Raw genomic sequence first — 17,074 nt, 5'->3', positions numbered from 1 at the left:
CTTCCTCATGACGTGGCGGCCAGGCTCCAGGGGCAAGTCTGCAGAGTCAGATGGAAGCTGTCCCGTCAGTCCCACCCTAACCTCACAGGTCACACAGAGCCAAGGCCACCACGTCCTGTAGGTTAGAAACATTCACCCACTCCCGAGGAGGTCAATCAGACTCCACCTAATGATGGTAGATGTTAGAATCACGGGGGGAGCTTTTTAAAAATGCCCACCAAAACCAGTCAAACCAGAATTTCCAGGGGGCAGTCCAGTGCTCCCAAACAAGTTACTTTTTAAGTGCTCCCCAGGTGATTCAGATGTGTAGTTAGGAAGAGACCCATGAAATGAAGATGATCCCTAAGCCTCCTTCCAATTGCAAAAATCAGTTTATGACGGGATGAAGATGACAAAAAAGGCAAACTAAAGGTGCTGTCTTTATTAAAAGCGCCCACAAGTTTAGGTGTATTTTAGATGTATACATGGATACTCAGATGTATTTCCAAGATCCAAAGTCAGTTTGGCCAAATCCAACTTGCATCTCATACTACTGCTGATAAAAATGGCATTCAGTTCTTAATGTCCACCAAGGTCAAATCAGAGCAACAACCCTGCTCAGATGGTGAGAAAGGACCACTCTTGCAGAACCACCTGCTGCCCCTGCTGGCAGGCATCAGCCCTTCCTCACCCACCCCTTACTTGGGCTCACAGCCTTACTTGGGCTCATCATCCAGGAAGCTCAGCAGGACAGGAGCCATGGGATACCCAGAACCGTCCGAGTGCCGGACACACACCTCCAGGAAATTCGAGGTACAAACTGAGATCCTGAAACCTGAAATCTAGAGGTCACCAATGAGGGTGAGCGCGCGCACACGCACACGCACACGCACACGCACACACACACACACACACACACACACCCCTTCCATTTCCAGTGATTTTCAAGATGTGGTCAGCAGTCTCTGATGGCTCAGGAATACCTGTCCCATGGAACTTTAAAATACTGATTTGAGGAGACATTTTCAAAATGGAATAGGGAATGTACATACATTCTAGGTCTTTTTCACCCAAAGTGACCCAAATTTTAAGAATTTAGCTATTACAAAAGGACTCTGATTTCATTACTCTTATTTTTATGTTTTAAAATTAAGGATTCCCATAGATCTATGAATTAATTACTTGCTTAAATAAATGTGAATAAAAGCTAGCCATCACCGTGAAGTTTATCAGCTGTCCTACTCACTCTATACTGATGCACGGTTTCCAGCGGCAAGTGAGCGTGGGTAGTTAGTTACTTGGTTCACAGGAACCCTGGGTTATACTGAAGATTTTCTTGGACTAAAGTTCAAGAAAATTACATCTCATGATTAATTGAAACAAACACTAATGACTGACTAGACTGCCACTTCTCTCAAGCTTCACCGTGCATCTGGGCTTCTTGGAGCAGATTCTAATTAGCAGGTCTGAAGGGGGCCTGTGGCAGCATTTCCATTGTCTTAGGTGACACTCAGCTGCTGATCTCAGAGCATTCTCTGAGTAGCAAAGACACCCCCAGAGACCATACAGAGCACTCAGAAATCTTCCTACCGAACACGAGTGCTCAAGTAAGTACAAGTACACCACAGCTCACTATGGACAAGAGCCAAAAGGTGGAGAACAGCCTAACAATGGATGAGTGGATAAGCAAATCATGGTAGAGACAAAGGGTGGATTACTACTCAGCCATGAAAACCAAAGTATTGACACGTGTTACAAAGTTATGTTAAACAAAAGCACTCACAAAAGAGCACATTTTATATCATTTTGTTAATATGAAATACCCAGAACAGGTAAATCCAGAGACAGAACACATATCCACGGCTGCCAGACGCCAGGGGGTGGGGGCAGGAGACAGAAAGGCAGCCACTCAGTGAGCACGGGGCTTCCTCTTAGAGGGATGAGGAGGCCGTGGGGCTTCACAGAGGTGGCAGCACACAACCCTGCGGCTACAGGAAACGCCGAGGGGCTCTTCCCTTTAAGACGGTTAATTTGCTGTAGTGTCACTATCACCTCAATTTTTTAAACGTGAAAAAGTCATATTCTTACACAAATATTAAATATCAAAACACAAGATTCAATGATATACATAGAAATATTTTTGCTGTAATGGAGCATTTCATCTAGCCTTCATCTTTCTGAATCACTATTTCTTCACTGATAAAATCTATCATTGATAGACACCCTGGTCCACTGCAGAACTACAAAAAACCAAAGGACAGCAACTGAAATTATTCTGAACTATAAGATACTATCTGAACAAATACACCTGCATTGTTTTCACTATTATGAGTGCATTTCCCCAATTACACATGGTCTCAGCCATGGAAAAGAATACCTGAAGATCTGGTGACTACTGAAAACAGATATTGCTCATCAATTACCAAATCTCTGAAGAGATATTGAAAGGCTCATGGCACAGATCAACTTCCAGGAAATACCACTTCTTGCCCATTTCCTTAACCCCATGACCAGTTCTGCTCAGCAGTCTAACTACTTAGGTTCTGACATATGTTAGGAAATATTCTTCTCCTCTGTCTTAAAGAAACTAGCACAATTCTTCAAATGCACTTCTCTGTGACTCCTTTTTGCCTGAAGTGCAAGAACCTATTTAAGATAAATGCTTGATCAGAAAAGCGCACGTCCCATACTTATCAGTGAGGGAACATGCTAGCAGCAGCTCTGACTTTCAGTATCTGTTACATAATCACAGGCTATGTCCGGCAGTGACTGTTTCTTTAATGCTAAGTCCCTCCTTTTGAAATAAACAGGCCAGGTGTGGTTCCTCTGCTCAGATGGACCAAACACCAAGTACCTGAGCTCAAAGGAAAAGACTGCTGCAGGCTTCACAAGCTCATGCTAGTTATCCTTTCTGCTCAAAACGCCACTTCCTTCCCACTCTACCAACACTCTCCACGTCCCGCCGAGAGCTCACAACCAACCAGACAGAAACAACTCTTTTTTTTGGGGCGGGGGGGGGCTAACGGCACTTCTCGGGGAAGCAACTGTTTGTAGACAGCACACTCACCGCAAAGATCTTTAACAGAGTTTTCATGTAGAGCTTTCGGATACCAAAGGAGACTCCGAAAACAGCAGGGACGATGATGAAAACCAGGAGGAGGGTGAAGAGGACCGTCAGGGAGATGCCCAGGAGGTTGACAATCAGGCTGTCGAAAGGCAGCAGCAGGAACATGGTGGGGGATGCAGGCCAGGCCAGTGCCCTCCTCCCCGCGAACAAAGCCGGCCTCAGATGGTCCTCTCCGTCAGCACCGGCCTGGGGAGGGGCGCCAACTCCATTCCCAAGTTCGCATCCCTCGACGGCCGGAACGGAGACTGGGCAGAGGATGAGAGCAGAAGGGGGCCCTGAGGGCCTCCCTGGAGGAGACGGGCTGCAGGCAGACAGGGCGGGCTCAGTCTTCAGGACAGGCGGGGCGGCCCGGCCAGTGAGTGGCCCGGGCACGCTCTGGGCTCTGCTCCGCTGGCACTGCTTCCAGAAGTGTCCCTTTATCTCCTGCCCAAGAGCATTTAGCAGATAAATCTGTCCTGAAGGTCTGTCATTGCCAGAAGTACCAAGAAGAGTTCAACGTGCTGCCAGAAAAAGCCTGATAACTCCAGTGCCGGGGGGGGGGGGGGGGGTGTGACTTGCTGGCACTTCCCACAGAAGTCTTGTGAACGTGAATAAGTGGAAATTAAATAATTGTTTTCCTTAAAACTCCTTCATAAGCTGAAAATTGCGTTCACATCTGGCTCCATCCTTCCTCTGGGGGCTCCTGGCGCGCCGCTCCCGGGACCCTCCTCCCTGGAGAGCTACAGGCCTTGCCAGGGGCACAGAGGCACTGGCAGGGAACAGCTCATGCTGCCCGCGGGGAGTGTAATCCCAGGCACGCCTGGCATTGGGCTCCTCTGGATGCTCTTCCCTCAGGCCCTCTTCTCAGCAGTGACCTGGGTTCTTGGCAAGAAGCTGCTTACATGCTGCCGAAGCTGGAGGAGGAGACAGAAACAGCGTCAGGCAGGCGACACAGACCGGGGGGTGGGGGGACACCACTGCACGCGGGGCGGGGGCGAGGGCGGTCAGGCTCGGCCGAGAGCCAGGGCCAGCCCCTCTCAGCCCCAAGGTCGAGGGGACCAGGCGGGGCAAACAGGTGGCACATGCGGGCGTGGACGAAAACCGCAGGCGTTTCATCCAGCTTTCAACCCCGCTGGTTTAAGTACTAGCTGGGGCCACTCACACTTCTCTGATAGGAAATACATGCGTGTCTGGGCTTAGCAGATGCAAATTACTACATGTAGACTGGACAGACAAAAAGATGCTACCGTGCAGCACAGGGAACTATATGCAGTGTCCTGATAAACTATAATGGGAAAGAATATGAAAAAGAATGTACATGTATGTTTAAACTGAGTCACTTTGCTGCACAGAACAAACTAACCCAACACCATAAATCAACTATACTTCAATTAAAAATCATTAGAGACCTCAAATTTAAAAAATGAATTAAGGAAAAGAAAAGATATGGACACGAGACACCGCTCAAGAGATAAAGAGGGCACACTCCGAGGAGAAGACGGGCCTCCTCGCTGTCCCCCGCTGCCCGGAGCTCTGGGCCACAGCAGCAGCCCCAACACGAGGATGCTGTGGATGGTTCCCGAGATGTTCCCGCACATCCCGGGACACCGTGAGGGATCGCTCCTGCCCAGCCGCCCAGGCAGCAGCGAGGGTGCGCTGGAACGCTGCTTTCTGTTTCCTAGCTCGACACGTCCAGGGACAGTGCTGCCTCCGCACCAATGGAGCTCCCTTCCTGCAGACGGGCGCACAGTTCTCAGCTGTAAGAATGCTCCATGAATCGGCTAACGGCTCTCTCCTGAGGGTGGACACCAGTGTTTCCACCCTTCTGCTGTTACAGAAAATGCAATGAACCTGTCTACGTGATTTAGCATACAAAATGCACGTGCAAATATATTTTCAGGATAAACTCCTAGAGATGGAATTACAGGGGAAAAGGAAATTGAGGTTTAAGGAAAAAAAATAACTCTTGCTTTTGTTTATTTCCCCTGATTTACTGATAATACCGACACATTAACACTGAGCAACTCTGCAGAGCCAAAGCAGGATTTGATACAATCCAGAGTGTTAGAGTCACCTTTTCTGTGTATGTGGTAAGAACATGTAAGATCTACCCTCTCAGCAACTTTCAACTGTAATCACTATCCCAGAACTTTCTCATTTCATAACTCCAAGTATTTACCCTTTGCCCAACATTTCCCCATTTCTCCTACCCCTTGGCCCCTGATAACCACCATACTTCTGTTTCTGCAAGTTCATATTTTCTGGATGCCACATTTATGTGAGAATATACAGTATCTGTCTTTCACTTCTGACTTGGGAAATACAGGGGTTTTTTTTGCCTCACTGTGTGGCTTGTGGGATCTGAGTTCCCCAACAGGGGATCGAACCTGTGGCCCCAGTGATGGAAGTGCTGCGTTCTAACCCCTGGACCACCAGGGAATTTCCAGAAGTACAGTTTTAGTTTTACAAGATACTGTCACATTTTCTTCGTAGATTAACTCCTCCAGCCTTTCTGGCCACTTTTTTTTTTTAAGATTTATTATTCTGTTTTTGGTTTTGGCCAAGCTGGTCTTGGTTGATGAACTCGGGCTCCCTCCGCTGCGGCGATCAGGGGCTGCTCTCCAGCCGCGGCGCCAGCGCCCCTCCCGGCGGCGGCTCCAGGCGCACGGGCTTCACTAGCGCCTGGCTCAAGGGCTCTGCGCCAAGGCTCAGGAGCTGTGGCGCGCGGGCTTAGTTGCTCTCCGGCAGGTGCAACCTTCCCGCTCCGGGGATCAAACCCGTGTCCCCTGTATTGACAGGTGGATTCTTAACCACCAGGCCCCGCCCCCTCTTTTATTACAAAGGTTGTTTACATTAGGGTTCACTCTTGGGGTTGTACATGTTAAGGTTTTTGACAAGCGTACAGTGTACAGTGATTTGTACCCATCATTACAGTATCGTAGAGTATCTTCACTGCTTTAAAAATCCTCTGGGCTCTGATTTTTTCACCCCTCCCTGCCCTCAACCCCTGGCAATAACCGATCTTTTCACTGTCTCCAGTTAGATTTTTTCTCAGAATGTCATCTAATTGGAATCTTGCAGGATGTAGCCTTCTTGGCTTCTTTCACTCAATACAGTCCCTTGTTCCAAACGTGGGAGCCATCCTCTCACTTTTCTCTGGCAAACATTTCTGTCCTCACACCAATCTCCTTCTGGCTCGGTTCCAGTACATTTAAAAGTTCAAGAAATGGAACAAGTGAACAGGTGATTGACTTCACTGTGAGTCCTGTCCACTGCTGTAGAGAGCTCAAAGCCCTTTCTCATGTTATCCCACAACCTGTATTCTCTCCATTTTACCATTTCTCCATTTCTCTCCATTTTACCAGTTAGGGAACTCAGCAGGGGAGACCCGGACCCCATTCCTTGACCCCTAACTGCTCCCACCACGTCCCACACACCTGGCAGGGAAACCAAGACAAGGCTGCTTCAGGGGCAGTGTCCTCCACTTCCGCTTACTCGTGATCATCGCTAACACTTATGCAACGCCACCAGGACGGACGCTGAGCGCGTACAATGAGCTCCTTCCATGGGCCGTCCTCACTGAACCCCCACCGCAGCGCTCTGGTGGAGTCAGTCACCCCGCTGGACAGGTGAGGGAGCAGAGGCGGAGAGGGTGAAGCTGCAACCAGCAGAGGCGGCACGTGGACAAGTGCATCCATTCCCAGCCCCGCTCTGGGACCCCCAGGCCCTCTCATCTCTCACACACCTTGAGCTACGTTAACACTTCCTCCATGCCGGGCCAGCTGCGTGGAACTTCTTGTGACCAGGGAGAAACCACAAGACAAATCTGGGTTCCTATAGCAGAATTTGGTGTTCTCAGAATCCAAGGTACAAACCTGCTTGCCTATTTCTATAAACTGGTCATGCTGTTGGTACATGCCAAATTTCTAACAGTGTCCCAACGGACATTCAGGAAGTTACATCTATTTCTGAGACTATAATCAAGTCAATCTGCTGAGTCACTGTATTCCTTAAACCTGTCAAATTCCAGCCTAATCCCAGGGCCACACCTCCATCCCACTTGCCCATCCCTGTGCCAGTGGATAGCTGCTGTCACATTAGCCACGATCACCTTGACGTCCATGGGCCCAAGGTGACAGACACCAGGGTGACTTTGATTTCCCAAGCCAGAGCTTAGTTCTCTTTACTCTGGATCACAACCAAGTGAGAATTCCCAAGGTTATTCTGGGTTCATGTCCTCAAAACATGAAAGTAAACACATTTAGCAATAAACTAATTACTTCACCTAGTTCAGAAGTGGGCACACCAGGTCCCTGGGCCAAATCTGAGCCAGTTTTGATAAAGTTCATGACCTAGGAACGGTGTTTACATCTTTATAGACAGTCCTAAGAAAAAGGATAATGTGACAGATCACAGCCTGCAAAGCCTTGGCTATCTACTAGGCGACCCTTCAGAGCAGCAGCCTGCAGACCCCTGACCCCGCTGCTCCTTCCTCCCCTCAGAGGCAGCGACCTGCCCCGCTGTCCCTAGCCCCTACCCAGACTCCGCCATGGAGTACCAGACTCCAGGACACACAACAGCAACTAGCCAACTCTGAACAATCCTCCCGCGGATTCTTAGAAGTAGGGACGAGGTAAGAAAGCAGTGGGTATCAGACGGGCCCCCAAGCATGTTGCTGGATCGCAGAGCAGCCATCACAGCCAGAGGTGCAAGTGCCTTAAGGCCCCTTAACACGGACTTCAGTCTCTGGAAATATGGCAAACTGCTCACATCAGAACTCTGTCACACCGGTTTCTAGATAAATGCTCTTGTAGGAAAGGCAACCATTTTGCTTCATGTAAACAAGACTGCAACTCCTTGACAGGAAGCAGGGTAAGTCATCAGCGCAAAGCAATAGTCACTCCTTCTCTTTACCTCCCCCACTTTCAGCCAAATCCAGAGTCACTTGGACCAACGTTCCCCCAGGAGTCTAGCCAGTCCAAGGCAACCCTAAGAACCAACGAGTTCTGAGCCGTTCGGGAGGGAAGGTGGTCTCATCCTAGGAAGCTGACAGCCCCCCTCTAAGCTAACTAGGCTCTTCAACCCCGGGGTACAAACCGGAGCCCCCAGATGGGTCACTTTTCAGGGCTTCTCAGTTCTCAGGGTGACTAGCTCAGGGCACACACTCCATGCCACGCACCATGTTAGGTATGAACGCATGCTGTGGTAAACACACACACCTACAGGCACGTTTTCAGCAAAAAGGCACACACACAGTCACCACTTCACACTTTGATGACTGTCAACAAGAAGAGAGTCCTGGGTGGAGACAAGGTACCTCTCATACACTGCTGGTGAGAATGTAAACTGTTGTGTCCACTGTGGAAAACAGTACAGTGCTTCCTCAAAAAAATAAAAACAGAATTAACCATACGATCCAGGAATCTCACTCTTCGGCCTATATCCAAAGAAAATAAAAAACATTAATTCAAAAAGATACATGCACTGCAATGTTCCTGGCCGCATTATTTGCAAGATACAGAAGGAACCTAAGTATCCATCAACAGAAGAATGCATAAAGACACACAATGGAATACCATTCAGCCATAAAAAGATGAAATGTTGCCATTTGCAGCAATGTGGATGGACTGGGAGGGCATTATGCCAAGTGAAATAAGTCAGAGACTAGAGAATGTAACAAAAAAGAAGCCAAGTCACAGATACAGAAAACAAGCCAGTGGTTACCAGTGGGGAGAGGGAAGGGGTAACCAAAGGGTAAGTGATTAAGAGGTATAAACTATTAGGTATAAAATAAGCTACAAGGACATACTATTCAACAGTGATGATACAGTCAATATTCTATAGTACTAATAACTATAAATGGAGTATAACCTTTAAAAATTATGAATCACTATATGGTTCACTTGTAACATATAATGTTATACATCAACTATACTTCAATTCATATATATATATATATATATTTAAAAAACAAAACAAAACAAACAAGAGTCCTGGAAGAGAAAATAATAGAGGGAGGGATCTTACAAATTTAAATTGGGGCTTCTAAACCAATTCTGACTTGATCACCAGGCATGTGGTGCTGAGTTGCTTCGGTTGTGTCCGACTCTCTGCGATCCTATGGACTACAGCCTGCCAGGCTCCTCTGTCTCTGGGATTCTCCAGGCAATACTGGAGTGGGTTGCCATTTCCTTCTCTGGGGGATCTTCCTGACCAGGGATGAACACGTCTCCTGCACTGGCAGGCAGGTTCCTTACCACTAGCACCACCTGGGAAGCCCAGGCAGGGACTACTACATTCCCAGCACCAGGAACTTCTTTTCCGTCAGCTCTCGGTGGCTCTGTGACACCCTACACTTCAGGAGACCGCACCTGCTGTCCAGGGAGATGTCATACACCCATTCAGAAACAAGACAACACGCCACTGTATGAAAAATAAGTGCTCAGCTGACACAGAGATAGCATATTTTTAAAGCATACTAAGCACAATGTCTGTTGCACAGGTTAGATCTCAATAAATGGTACCTATGATCACTTCATTGTTATCAGATTATGACCTGAGTGCTGTCCACAATTCTAAGTACCAAACTTTAAGAGGCTGGATGGGGAGGGAGGCATTTCAAAACATATCACAAAATCCACAAACCACAAGCTACTACACGGTGCCTAGCAAGCACTAAGAGCTCAGACAAAGGTCAGCTGTCAAGAAATGTGAATGAAGACTACAGTGAGGTGGCAAAAAACGTTTCTGATAACCCATCCTATTGGTGAAAAAAAGAAAATACCCTCAAATACTGCTGACTGGCATGTACAAGGGTACGACCTCTACACAGAACAATTCAGCACTCACCATCAGAATTTAAATTACATATAACCTTAGGTCCAGCAACTATACTTCTAAAAACTCATACTAAACATAAACAGGAACAGTAGTACTCAATCTGGGGCAACTGATTCTACCCACCTTGGGACCATTTGGTAATGTCCGCAGACAGGAATCAAAAGAAAAGACATTAGATTTGAACCCTAACTTGATCACCTTACTAGTCTGAGTGTGTGTGCGTATATGTGTGCTCTGCTCTTCAGTCAAGTGTGACTCTTTTGCGACCCTGTGGACTACAGCCCCCCAGGCTGCTCTGTCCTTAGGATTCCCCAGGCAAGAAGACTGGAGTGGGCTGCCATTTCCTCCTCCAGGGGATCTTCCCAACCCAGGGATCGAACTCCAGTCTCCCGTATTGGCAGGCAGATTCTTTACCAGTCACCCCGCTGGGAAGCCCAGTCTGTTATTTTGGGTAAATTACTTAAATTTCTTTAAGCTTCTGTTCAACAACACCTACCAAAAAAACTGTTCACTTTTCACAGTGCCTAGAACAAGTAAAATTCGCTCAGTCGTTGCCAACTCTTCGCGACCCCATGGACTATAAAGTCCATGGAGTTCTCCAGGCCAGAATACTGGAGTGGGTAGCCTTTCCTTTCTCCAGGGGATCTTCCCAACCCAGGGATTGAACCCAGGTCTCCCGCATTGCAGGCAGATTCTTTGCCAGCTGAACCACCAGGGAAGCCTAGAACAAGGGAAATGTTCAAAACACATCAACTATTATTACTATTATGCTAAGTTCCTGTTACTACAGAGAAGGGGCACTGGAAGGTGTTTCCCAAGAAGTCATGACGTAACACTTAGGAGAAATCTGTTTTCGACACTACTGCTGCAGGAAGATGTTTACAACCCCAAAGATGACTAGAGCAAGCCACAACTTTATTAGTCAATCACTGAGAATTCTAACCCAAGCTCTTCTAATGGCTTAAATTATTGAGCCTTGGAAGAGTTAAGTGACTGAGATGAGCCACAAAGCTGGCCTGTTAGAGGCAGGACTACACCTCAGATCTGCATCCCCCTCTAGGGGTCTTTCTGTGTCCTAGGCTGGCCTCTCCTTTGCTCTGGAGCAAGTATCCACTTTTCCGAGTTTACTCGGTCAGGTCACAGACCCAGCAAATGCCCCCATTTTGATATGATGGTAAATAAAGGCACACACACAGAGGAAATGTACGCTGGTCAGCTTCAGGGTCATGGTCTTAACTGAGATAGACCTCAGTTAAGGCCTAAATACTTTCTCCTTGCCCAGAAGGGCCTCCCATGAGTTGGATCTGGGTAATAAGTAACGTGGAACCAAGTTCAACATAAAGCAACATCACTGGAAAAGAAAAAAAAGGACAAAGATACAGGACACATTGCTATTCTGGGGTCATCAGTTGAAGAAAGGGCAATTTGATTTGCTGGGGCTGTAAGACCCTGAACAATGCTCTCAGAACTCCATTTCAAAATTGGTGCTTTGATATCTGAGTATTGTATGTGTAACTGGAAGCATCTTCCTGCCCTTCTTTTTTCAAGACCTTTCTGTCTGGTTTATTTTACTTGGCATAATCCCTTTGAGAACCATTCAGGGCTGCCCATGGCAGTCCCTACTGCTGAACTGTTGCCTGGGTAGAACAGGCCACAGCTTCTTTACCCACTCACCCAGCAACTGGTCCTTCCAGTCAGGGACTGTTACAAATAAAGCCGCTACCTACCAGCCATGTAAGGTCACACACTTTCACTTCTCCTGGATAAACACAAATACCTAGGAGTGGAAAGAGGTAGCATTTAGCTTTTGATGAAACTGCCAAACCAGTTTCTGAACTGGTTGGATCATCTTGTGTTAATTCTCACCAACAGTGTCTGAAAGTTCCATCTGCTCTACATCCTCACCAACACTTGTTACAATCAATCTTTTTAATTTTAGACAGGCTAATAGATGTGAGGTGGTATCTCATAGTTTTGTGTTTCCCTCGTGACCAATGATATGAAGCATCTTTCGTGTGCTTACCGGCCATCTGTATGTTTTCCCTGGTGAAGCGTGCAAATCTTTTGCCTATTTTTTATTGGGTTATTTTATTATTGAGTTTTGTCACTAGCCATTTTTTAAAAGTCAAGCTCCCTCACCCCTATGACTAAGCAGTCTTACTTACAATGAGAAAGCATTTCATCACAAAAGCAAAATCTGTGAAACACAGGGGACTTCTTTGTTCAACTTGCCACAAGGTATCAACAACCCTAAATAGGCAAAGAGAAATCACCTCAACAGGAAAGAAAAAAACAAACTCATGACCAAAACCACAAACTTGGACGTCCCTGATGGCACAGTGGATGGGAATCTGACCACCAATTCAGGGGACAGGGGTTCGATCCCTGGTCTGAGAAGATTCCACCTGCCATGGAGCAACTAAGGTTGGGCCCCACAGCTGCTGAAGCCTGAGCTCTAGAGACCACAGTCTGCAACAAATAAGCCACTGCAGCGCGACGCCTTTGCACTGCAACGAGGAGGAGCCCCCGTTCACCGAAATTTGAGAAGGCCCGCTCACACAATAAAGACCCAGTGCAACGGAAAAAAAAACTCCAACCTCAGACCTGCATTCTACCAGGAACATAAAACGCTCTTTCATCTCTGTGTTCAGTTGACAGTGATTCTGTGCTGCCCGACACAACAGCCACTAACCACGTATAACCCCTGAGTGCTGGGGAACGAGGACAGTCGAAATTGAAATGAGCTGTAAAAACAGACACTGGAATTTCAGTGATTTAAGGTGAAAAAACAGGAATGTAAAAGATCTCACTAAGAGCTTGTATGTTACTGAAACATATACATTACTGTATGTAAAATTAGCCAGCCAGTGGAAATTTGCTGTGTGATGCAAGGAGCTCAACTCTGACGCTCTGTGACATCCTAGAGGGGTGAGACGCAGTGGGAGGTAGGAAGAAGTTCAAGAAGGAGGGGATACACATACACCTATGGCTGATTCATGTTGATACACGACAGAAACCAACACAACACCGTAAAGCAATTATTCTCCCATTAAAAATAGATAATTTAACAAAGGGCTTGTATGTTGATTACATGTTGAACAGATATTCTGGATAATTTGGGTTAAATTATTAAAATTATTTCACCTGTTTTACTTAGCACTGACCACAAACTTTGAAGGCAGACCTTGAAGATAATGAAAACTCCAATGCGTAAGGGAAAAAATACATGCCACGTATCTTCCCCTCCCTTGTCCTCTGAGGTGTGAAGAGAACTGTGCAAAGGAGGGGCTAAGAATTGGACTCAGGAGTCCAGTCTGAGGCTGGATGCTCAGCTCTGTTCTTTTCTGCTCTGTGTGACTGTCAATAAGTTATTCACCTTCTGTGGATTTAAGTTCCCTCACTGGTTTTTTGGTTTGTTTTTCTATTTAAAACGTCAACGGAAGTATACTATATGCCTACGTTTTACAAAGTACTTTCCTGGAGTTGCAGATCTTGAGCTCACAGTTTAATAGGAAGCAAACACCCTAACAACTCTTATCCACGACAAATGCTTCAACAGAGCAGGCCAGCCTCCACATGGCTGGTGGTGTGTGCATGTCCATGTTTTATAGGAAAGAGCGCCTTAAAGGACTTACGGGGAATCCCAAGCTTCTCCTAACTCTAAAATTCATTCCTCATGCTACAGGGCACTGATGACACTTGCTCAGGTACCCACCCTGCCATGAGCCTAATGATACAGTGAGAAGTAAATGACCTGCCGTGACGAGGTTCTGTTTTACCTAAAGAAACAATTCTGCAGTACAGCTCAAGCTTGACCAGAACCATATTCTCCAGCACACACCACCTTCGCCCCTCAAAAAAAAAATACAATTCCCCCCAACCACGCCATGTCTTCAGGGGTAATGATTTACCAAGATACCCAGATGCTGTTCACTGGAGCCGCATTTCCATAAGATAGGTGTGCATGACAATTACTGTATTTAGGTCACAAACTCACAGAAGAAAAGTCCATCCTGAAAGTAAATTTATAAACAATTATGTCATATCATACAAACTGAACTTATAAGCAAACTCAGAGAAGTCTACATACAAGAATTACAGCATCCCTCGGGCAGCATTTAAGGGTAAAAAAAAAATTAAGGCCCAGATACTGAATTTACCTGTCTTACTTGAGACAAGGAAACTTAATTGGATAAAGTACACTAGAAAATGCAGATTATGGTTTAAAAGAAAAAAAGTCTAACCCATAATGCAACACACGCAGTGCTGGATTCTTATCTGCTCACATCAAGGAAGGATGTTTTATGGGAGGGTGCTATTGTTTTCCAGGCTACCAAGAGCAAAACATCAAGGGTAAGTAAGTAAGTTGCTCAGTCCTGTCCAACTCTTTGTGACCCCATGGCCTATAGCCCACCAGGCTCCTCTGTCCATGGGATTCTCTAGGCAAGAATAGTGGAGTGGGTTGCCACTGCCTTCTCCAGGGGATCGTCCCAAACCAGGGATCAAACCCGGGACTCCTGGGTTCCAGGCAGATTCTTTACTGTCTGAGCCACCAGAGAAGCCAAGGGTTAACCCCCCTAAAAATAATTCCAGTTTCTCTTAGTCACACTTCATTAAATAGCTATGAGTGTAATCTAAATCTTCAAGTTTGTTCTCATTCTCAGTCTGGAATTCCACTTTTAAGGTCAGCATCTTCCCATGTTTCCTCAAAGCTATGGTGAAAACTCCTCAATCTGTCCCAAGTCTAGCTTAAGAAATAATTTAACGCCTATCCCAAAGTTTCATTATTCCAGATTTTGGCAGAAAGGATCATATTTGCCCACCCTAGCCCTTCGTTGGAAGAGTTTTCAATCACAGCCCTTTCACACTTTTCTCTTTTCCAGAAAAAACGCCAAAGGCAAGCAGCAGGGTACAGGAGGAAGACTAGATGCGGCCTTGGGAGATGTCTTTTCCAGCCTCAGTTCAACCTCTCACACTCCCTGCAGATCCGGACAAGTCACTGAACCTCCCTGGGCCTTGAGGGTTCATCAGAAATGAAAGTTAAGACAAGATGCTCTGGAAGCTCTCATCCCCACCTTTTGTTTTAACCTGTCCTCTAGCAGCTTAATTATTTTAGATGTCTTTTCCCATCCCTCTTCAATGCCATTGTGTGTTTCTGAGTTGAAGGCCTTGTAATGGTAGGCTCAGTCCCAATGCAGTCATAAAGTAACATTTTTATTCTGACTCTTAAGCTACTTTTGACATCAAGGATTTATCCCAGAGATATGGGGGTGGCGTGAGGGGGATGAGACGAGCTCAGTCATAGGTGAGCTCGTGGGTTTGGCTGAGGCATACACCACGGTTCGCTGCTCTATCTACTTCTCTGTCTGAAATTCTAAATACAAGATTGAAAAAAAAGTCGTTGTGAAAACGAGAAAAGAATATCCAACTGGCATTAACACTGGGCTCTTTTTCTACAATCTTTGGTCTAAGGATAACTGCTTTTCATGCCATTTCTCTTGGTCTGAGGTAGAATCTACACGACACGGGGCAGAAGTACTCGAACTTCAACCAAAATTAAGGGAAATGAACCAGAAAGGGAAATTCTTCAACGGACCTCAATAAGGTTATTCACACGGCACAGAGACCTTCCCTGGACGGTGAGGCACTAAGGTCCGGTACGGGGCTGTCTTCCACAGAAGTGTGGTGTTTCATACGGTGTACATTTCCCCTAACTTTTCAACGGCAAAAGTTAAAAGCCCTCGGTGACACGGTAAGCCAGGAAATAAACTAATTCCTCTGGGAGGAGGATGCTTCGCGGGTCGTGAAATCAAAACGGAAAGGCAAGGATTTTGAGGCTTGAGAAATCCTCAAGAAAAGCAAAATGGGGCTCCCTTCGGTATCAAGAGCGGAAAACCGACATCCCGGGGCCGCCTCAGCCGTTACGGCGAAGGCGCCTCCCCGCGACCTCTCACACGCCGGGGGCGCGGGGGCGCGGGGACGCGGGCCCGGCCCCGGACGGAGGGCGCGGCGAGGACGGGCGGGCCGCTCCACCGCCCGGAACCCCCCACCCCGGCAGCGGCAGTGGTGCCTCCCGACGCCGGGGCGGCGCAGGGAGAGGGCGGTCCCCCGACCGGGCCCTCGAGGCCACCGGCCCAAACCCCCAGCCCCGCTAGAGGCCCATGACCTTCAGGAAGCGGCGGCCGCGCACGACTCACCAAGCACGAGGCTCCGAACGCCAAATGCCTCCGCGGACCGTCCGTCCCGCCCTTGCCGCCACTGCCGCCGCCGCCGGCCCCAGGCGTGCGTAGGGACGTGCGCGCGCCCGCCCTTTGTCTACGCCGCCTTGACGTGACCCTCGCGTCCCAGCCCCACCCCCGCCCGCCACCGTCTAACCTCAAGCCCCGCACCCACGCGCCGGCGCGCGCCCGGCCGGGCTGGGCGTGGCCCCGAGGGGCGGGGCGATAGGGGGCTGGGCGCCGGGAGATGAGCAGACAGGGCGCCGAGTGGTGGGCCGGGGAGGCGGGGCCCAGAGGAGGGCGGTACTGAGGAGGCGGGGCTTCGAGGGGCGGGGCGCGGGGAGACGGGCAGATGGGGCGCCGAGTGCTGGGCCGGGGAGGCGGGGAGCCGAGGGGGCGGTGCGGGAGGCGGAGAGGCGGGCTGCCGCGTCGCTAGCTCCATGTGGGCGCGCCCAGGAGCTGCGGAGCTGCCAGCTGGAGGGCGAAGACCGTTGCCCCGGCCGGGCTAGCTGCTGCAGAGACCAGTATTGAGCGCCCTGGGCGCTCCTGGCGCGTGCCTTCTCGAGACTCCAGCTCTAATAAGGGGAAAGTGAAAAAGTGAAAGTGAACTCGCTCAGTCGTGTCCGACTCTTTGCGACCCCGTGGACTGTAGCACACCAGGCTCCTCCATCCATGGGATTCTCCAGGCAACAAAACTGGAGTGGGCTGCCATTTCCTAAAGACGGGTCTCCACGCTTCTGCGCTGCGCCAGGACCTGAATACTGGCTGCTTCGCCCTAGGAACACTCGTTGTAGGTTCTGAAGAGAGTGAAATCAGCCCTGATTAGCTAAAAGAGGCTTGAGTCACGAAACGGCCTTGTCATCTTGGGGCCGTCGTGAGTATACAGTGAGATACAGATCACTTGCGGTCGGCACGCTCCAGAAATGCTAGC

General features: G+C 48.3%; 1 protein-coding gene across 2 annotated transcripts in view; it reads right to left on the bottom strand.

The window, feature by feature from the left end:
* The window catches only part of GPAT4 (glycerol-3-phosphate acyltransferase 4), a 28,962-nt gene extending 12,688 nt beyond the window's left edge, over positions 1–16,274 (bottom strand). Inside the window, exons 1-2 of one of the 2 annotated variants that reach the window (XM_043893253.1) lie at positions 16,123–16,274; positions 3,047–3,999 (exon numbers count right to left, since the gene is read on the bottom strand). In XM_043893253.1, the coding sequence (XP_043749188.1) occupies positions 3,047–3,211 (165 nt within the window). In that variant the 5' untranslated portion in view covers positions 3,212–3,999; positions 16,123–16,274. Of the gene's footprint in view, positions 1–3,046; positions 4,000–13,836; positions 13,861–16,122 lie in introns of those variants that run through there. The other variant, XM_043893255.1, reaches the window with a different exon arrangement.
* Between the last annotated feature and the right edge of the window lie 800 nt (positions 16,275–17,074).

This window comes from Cervus elaphus, chromosome 32, assembly GCF_910594005.1.
Source record: "Cervus elaphus chromosome 32, mCerEla1.1, whole genome shotgun sequence".
In the NCBI taxonomy this organism is placed as follows: domain Eukaryota; kingdom Metazoa; phylum Chordata; class Mammalia; order Artiodactyla; family Cervidae; genus Cervus; species Cervus elaphus.
Note: the sequence above shows the minus strand (reverse complement) of the source record. Positions and strands in the feature narration are given on the sequence as shown.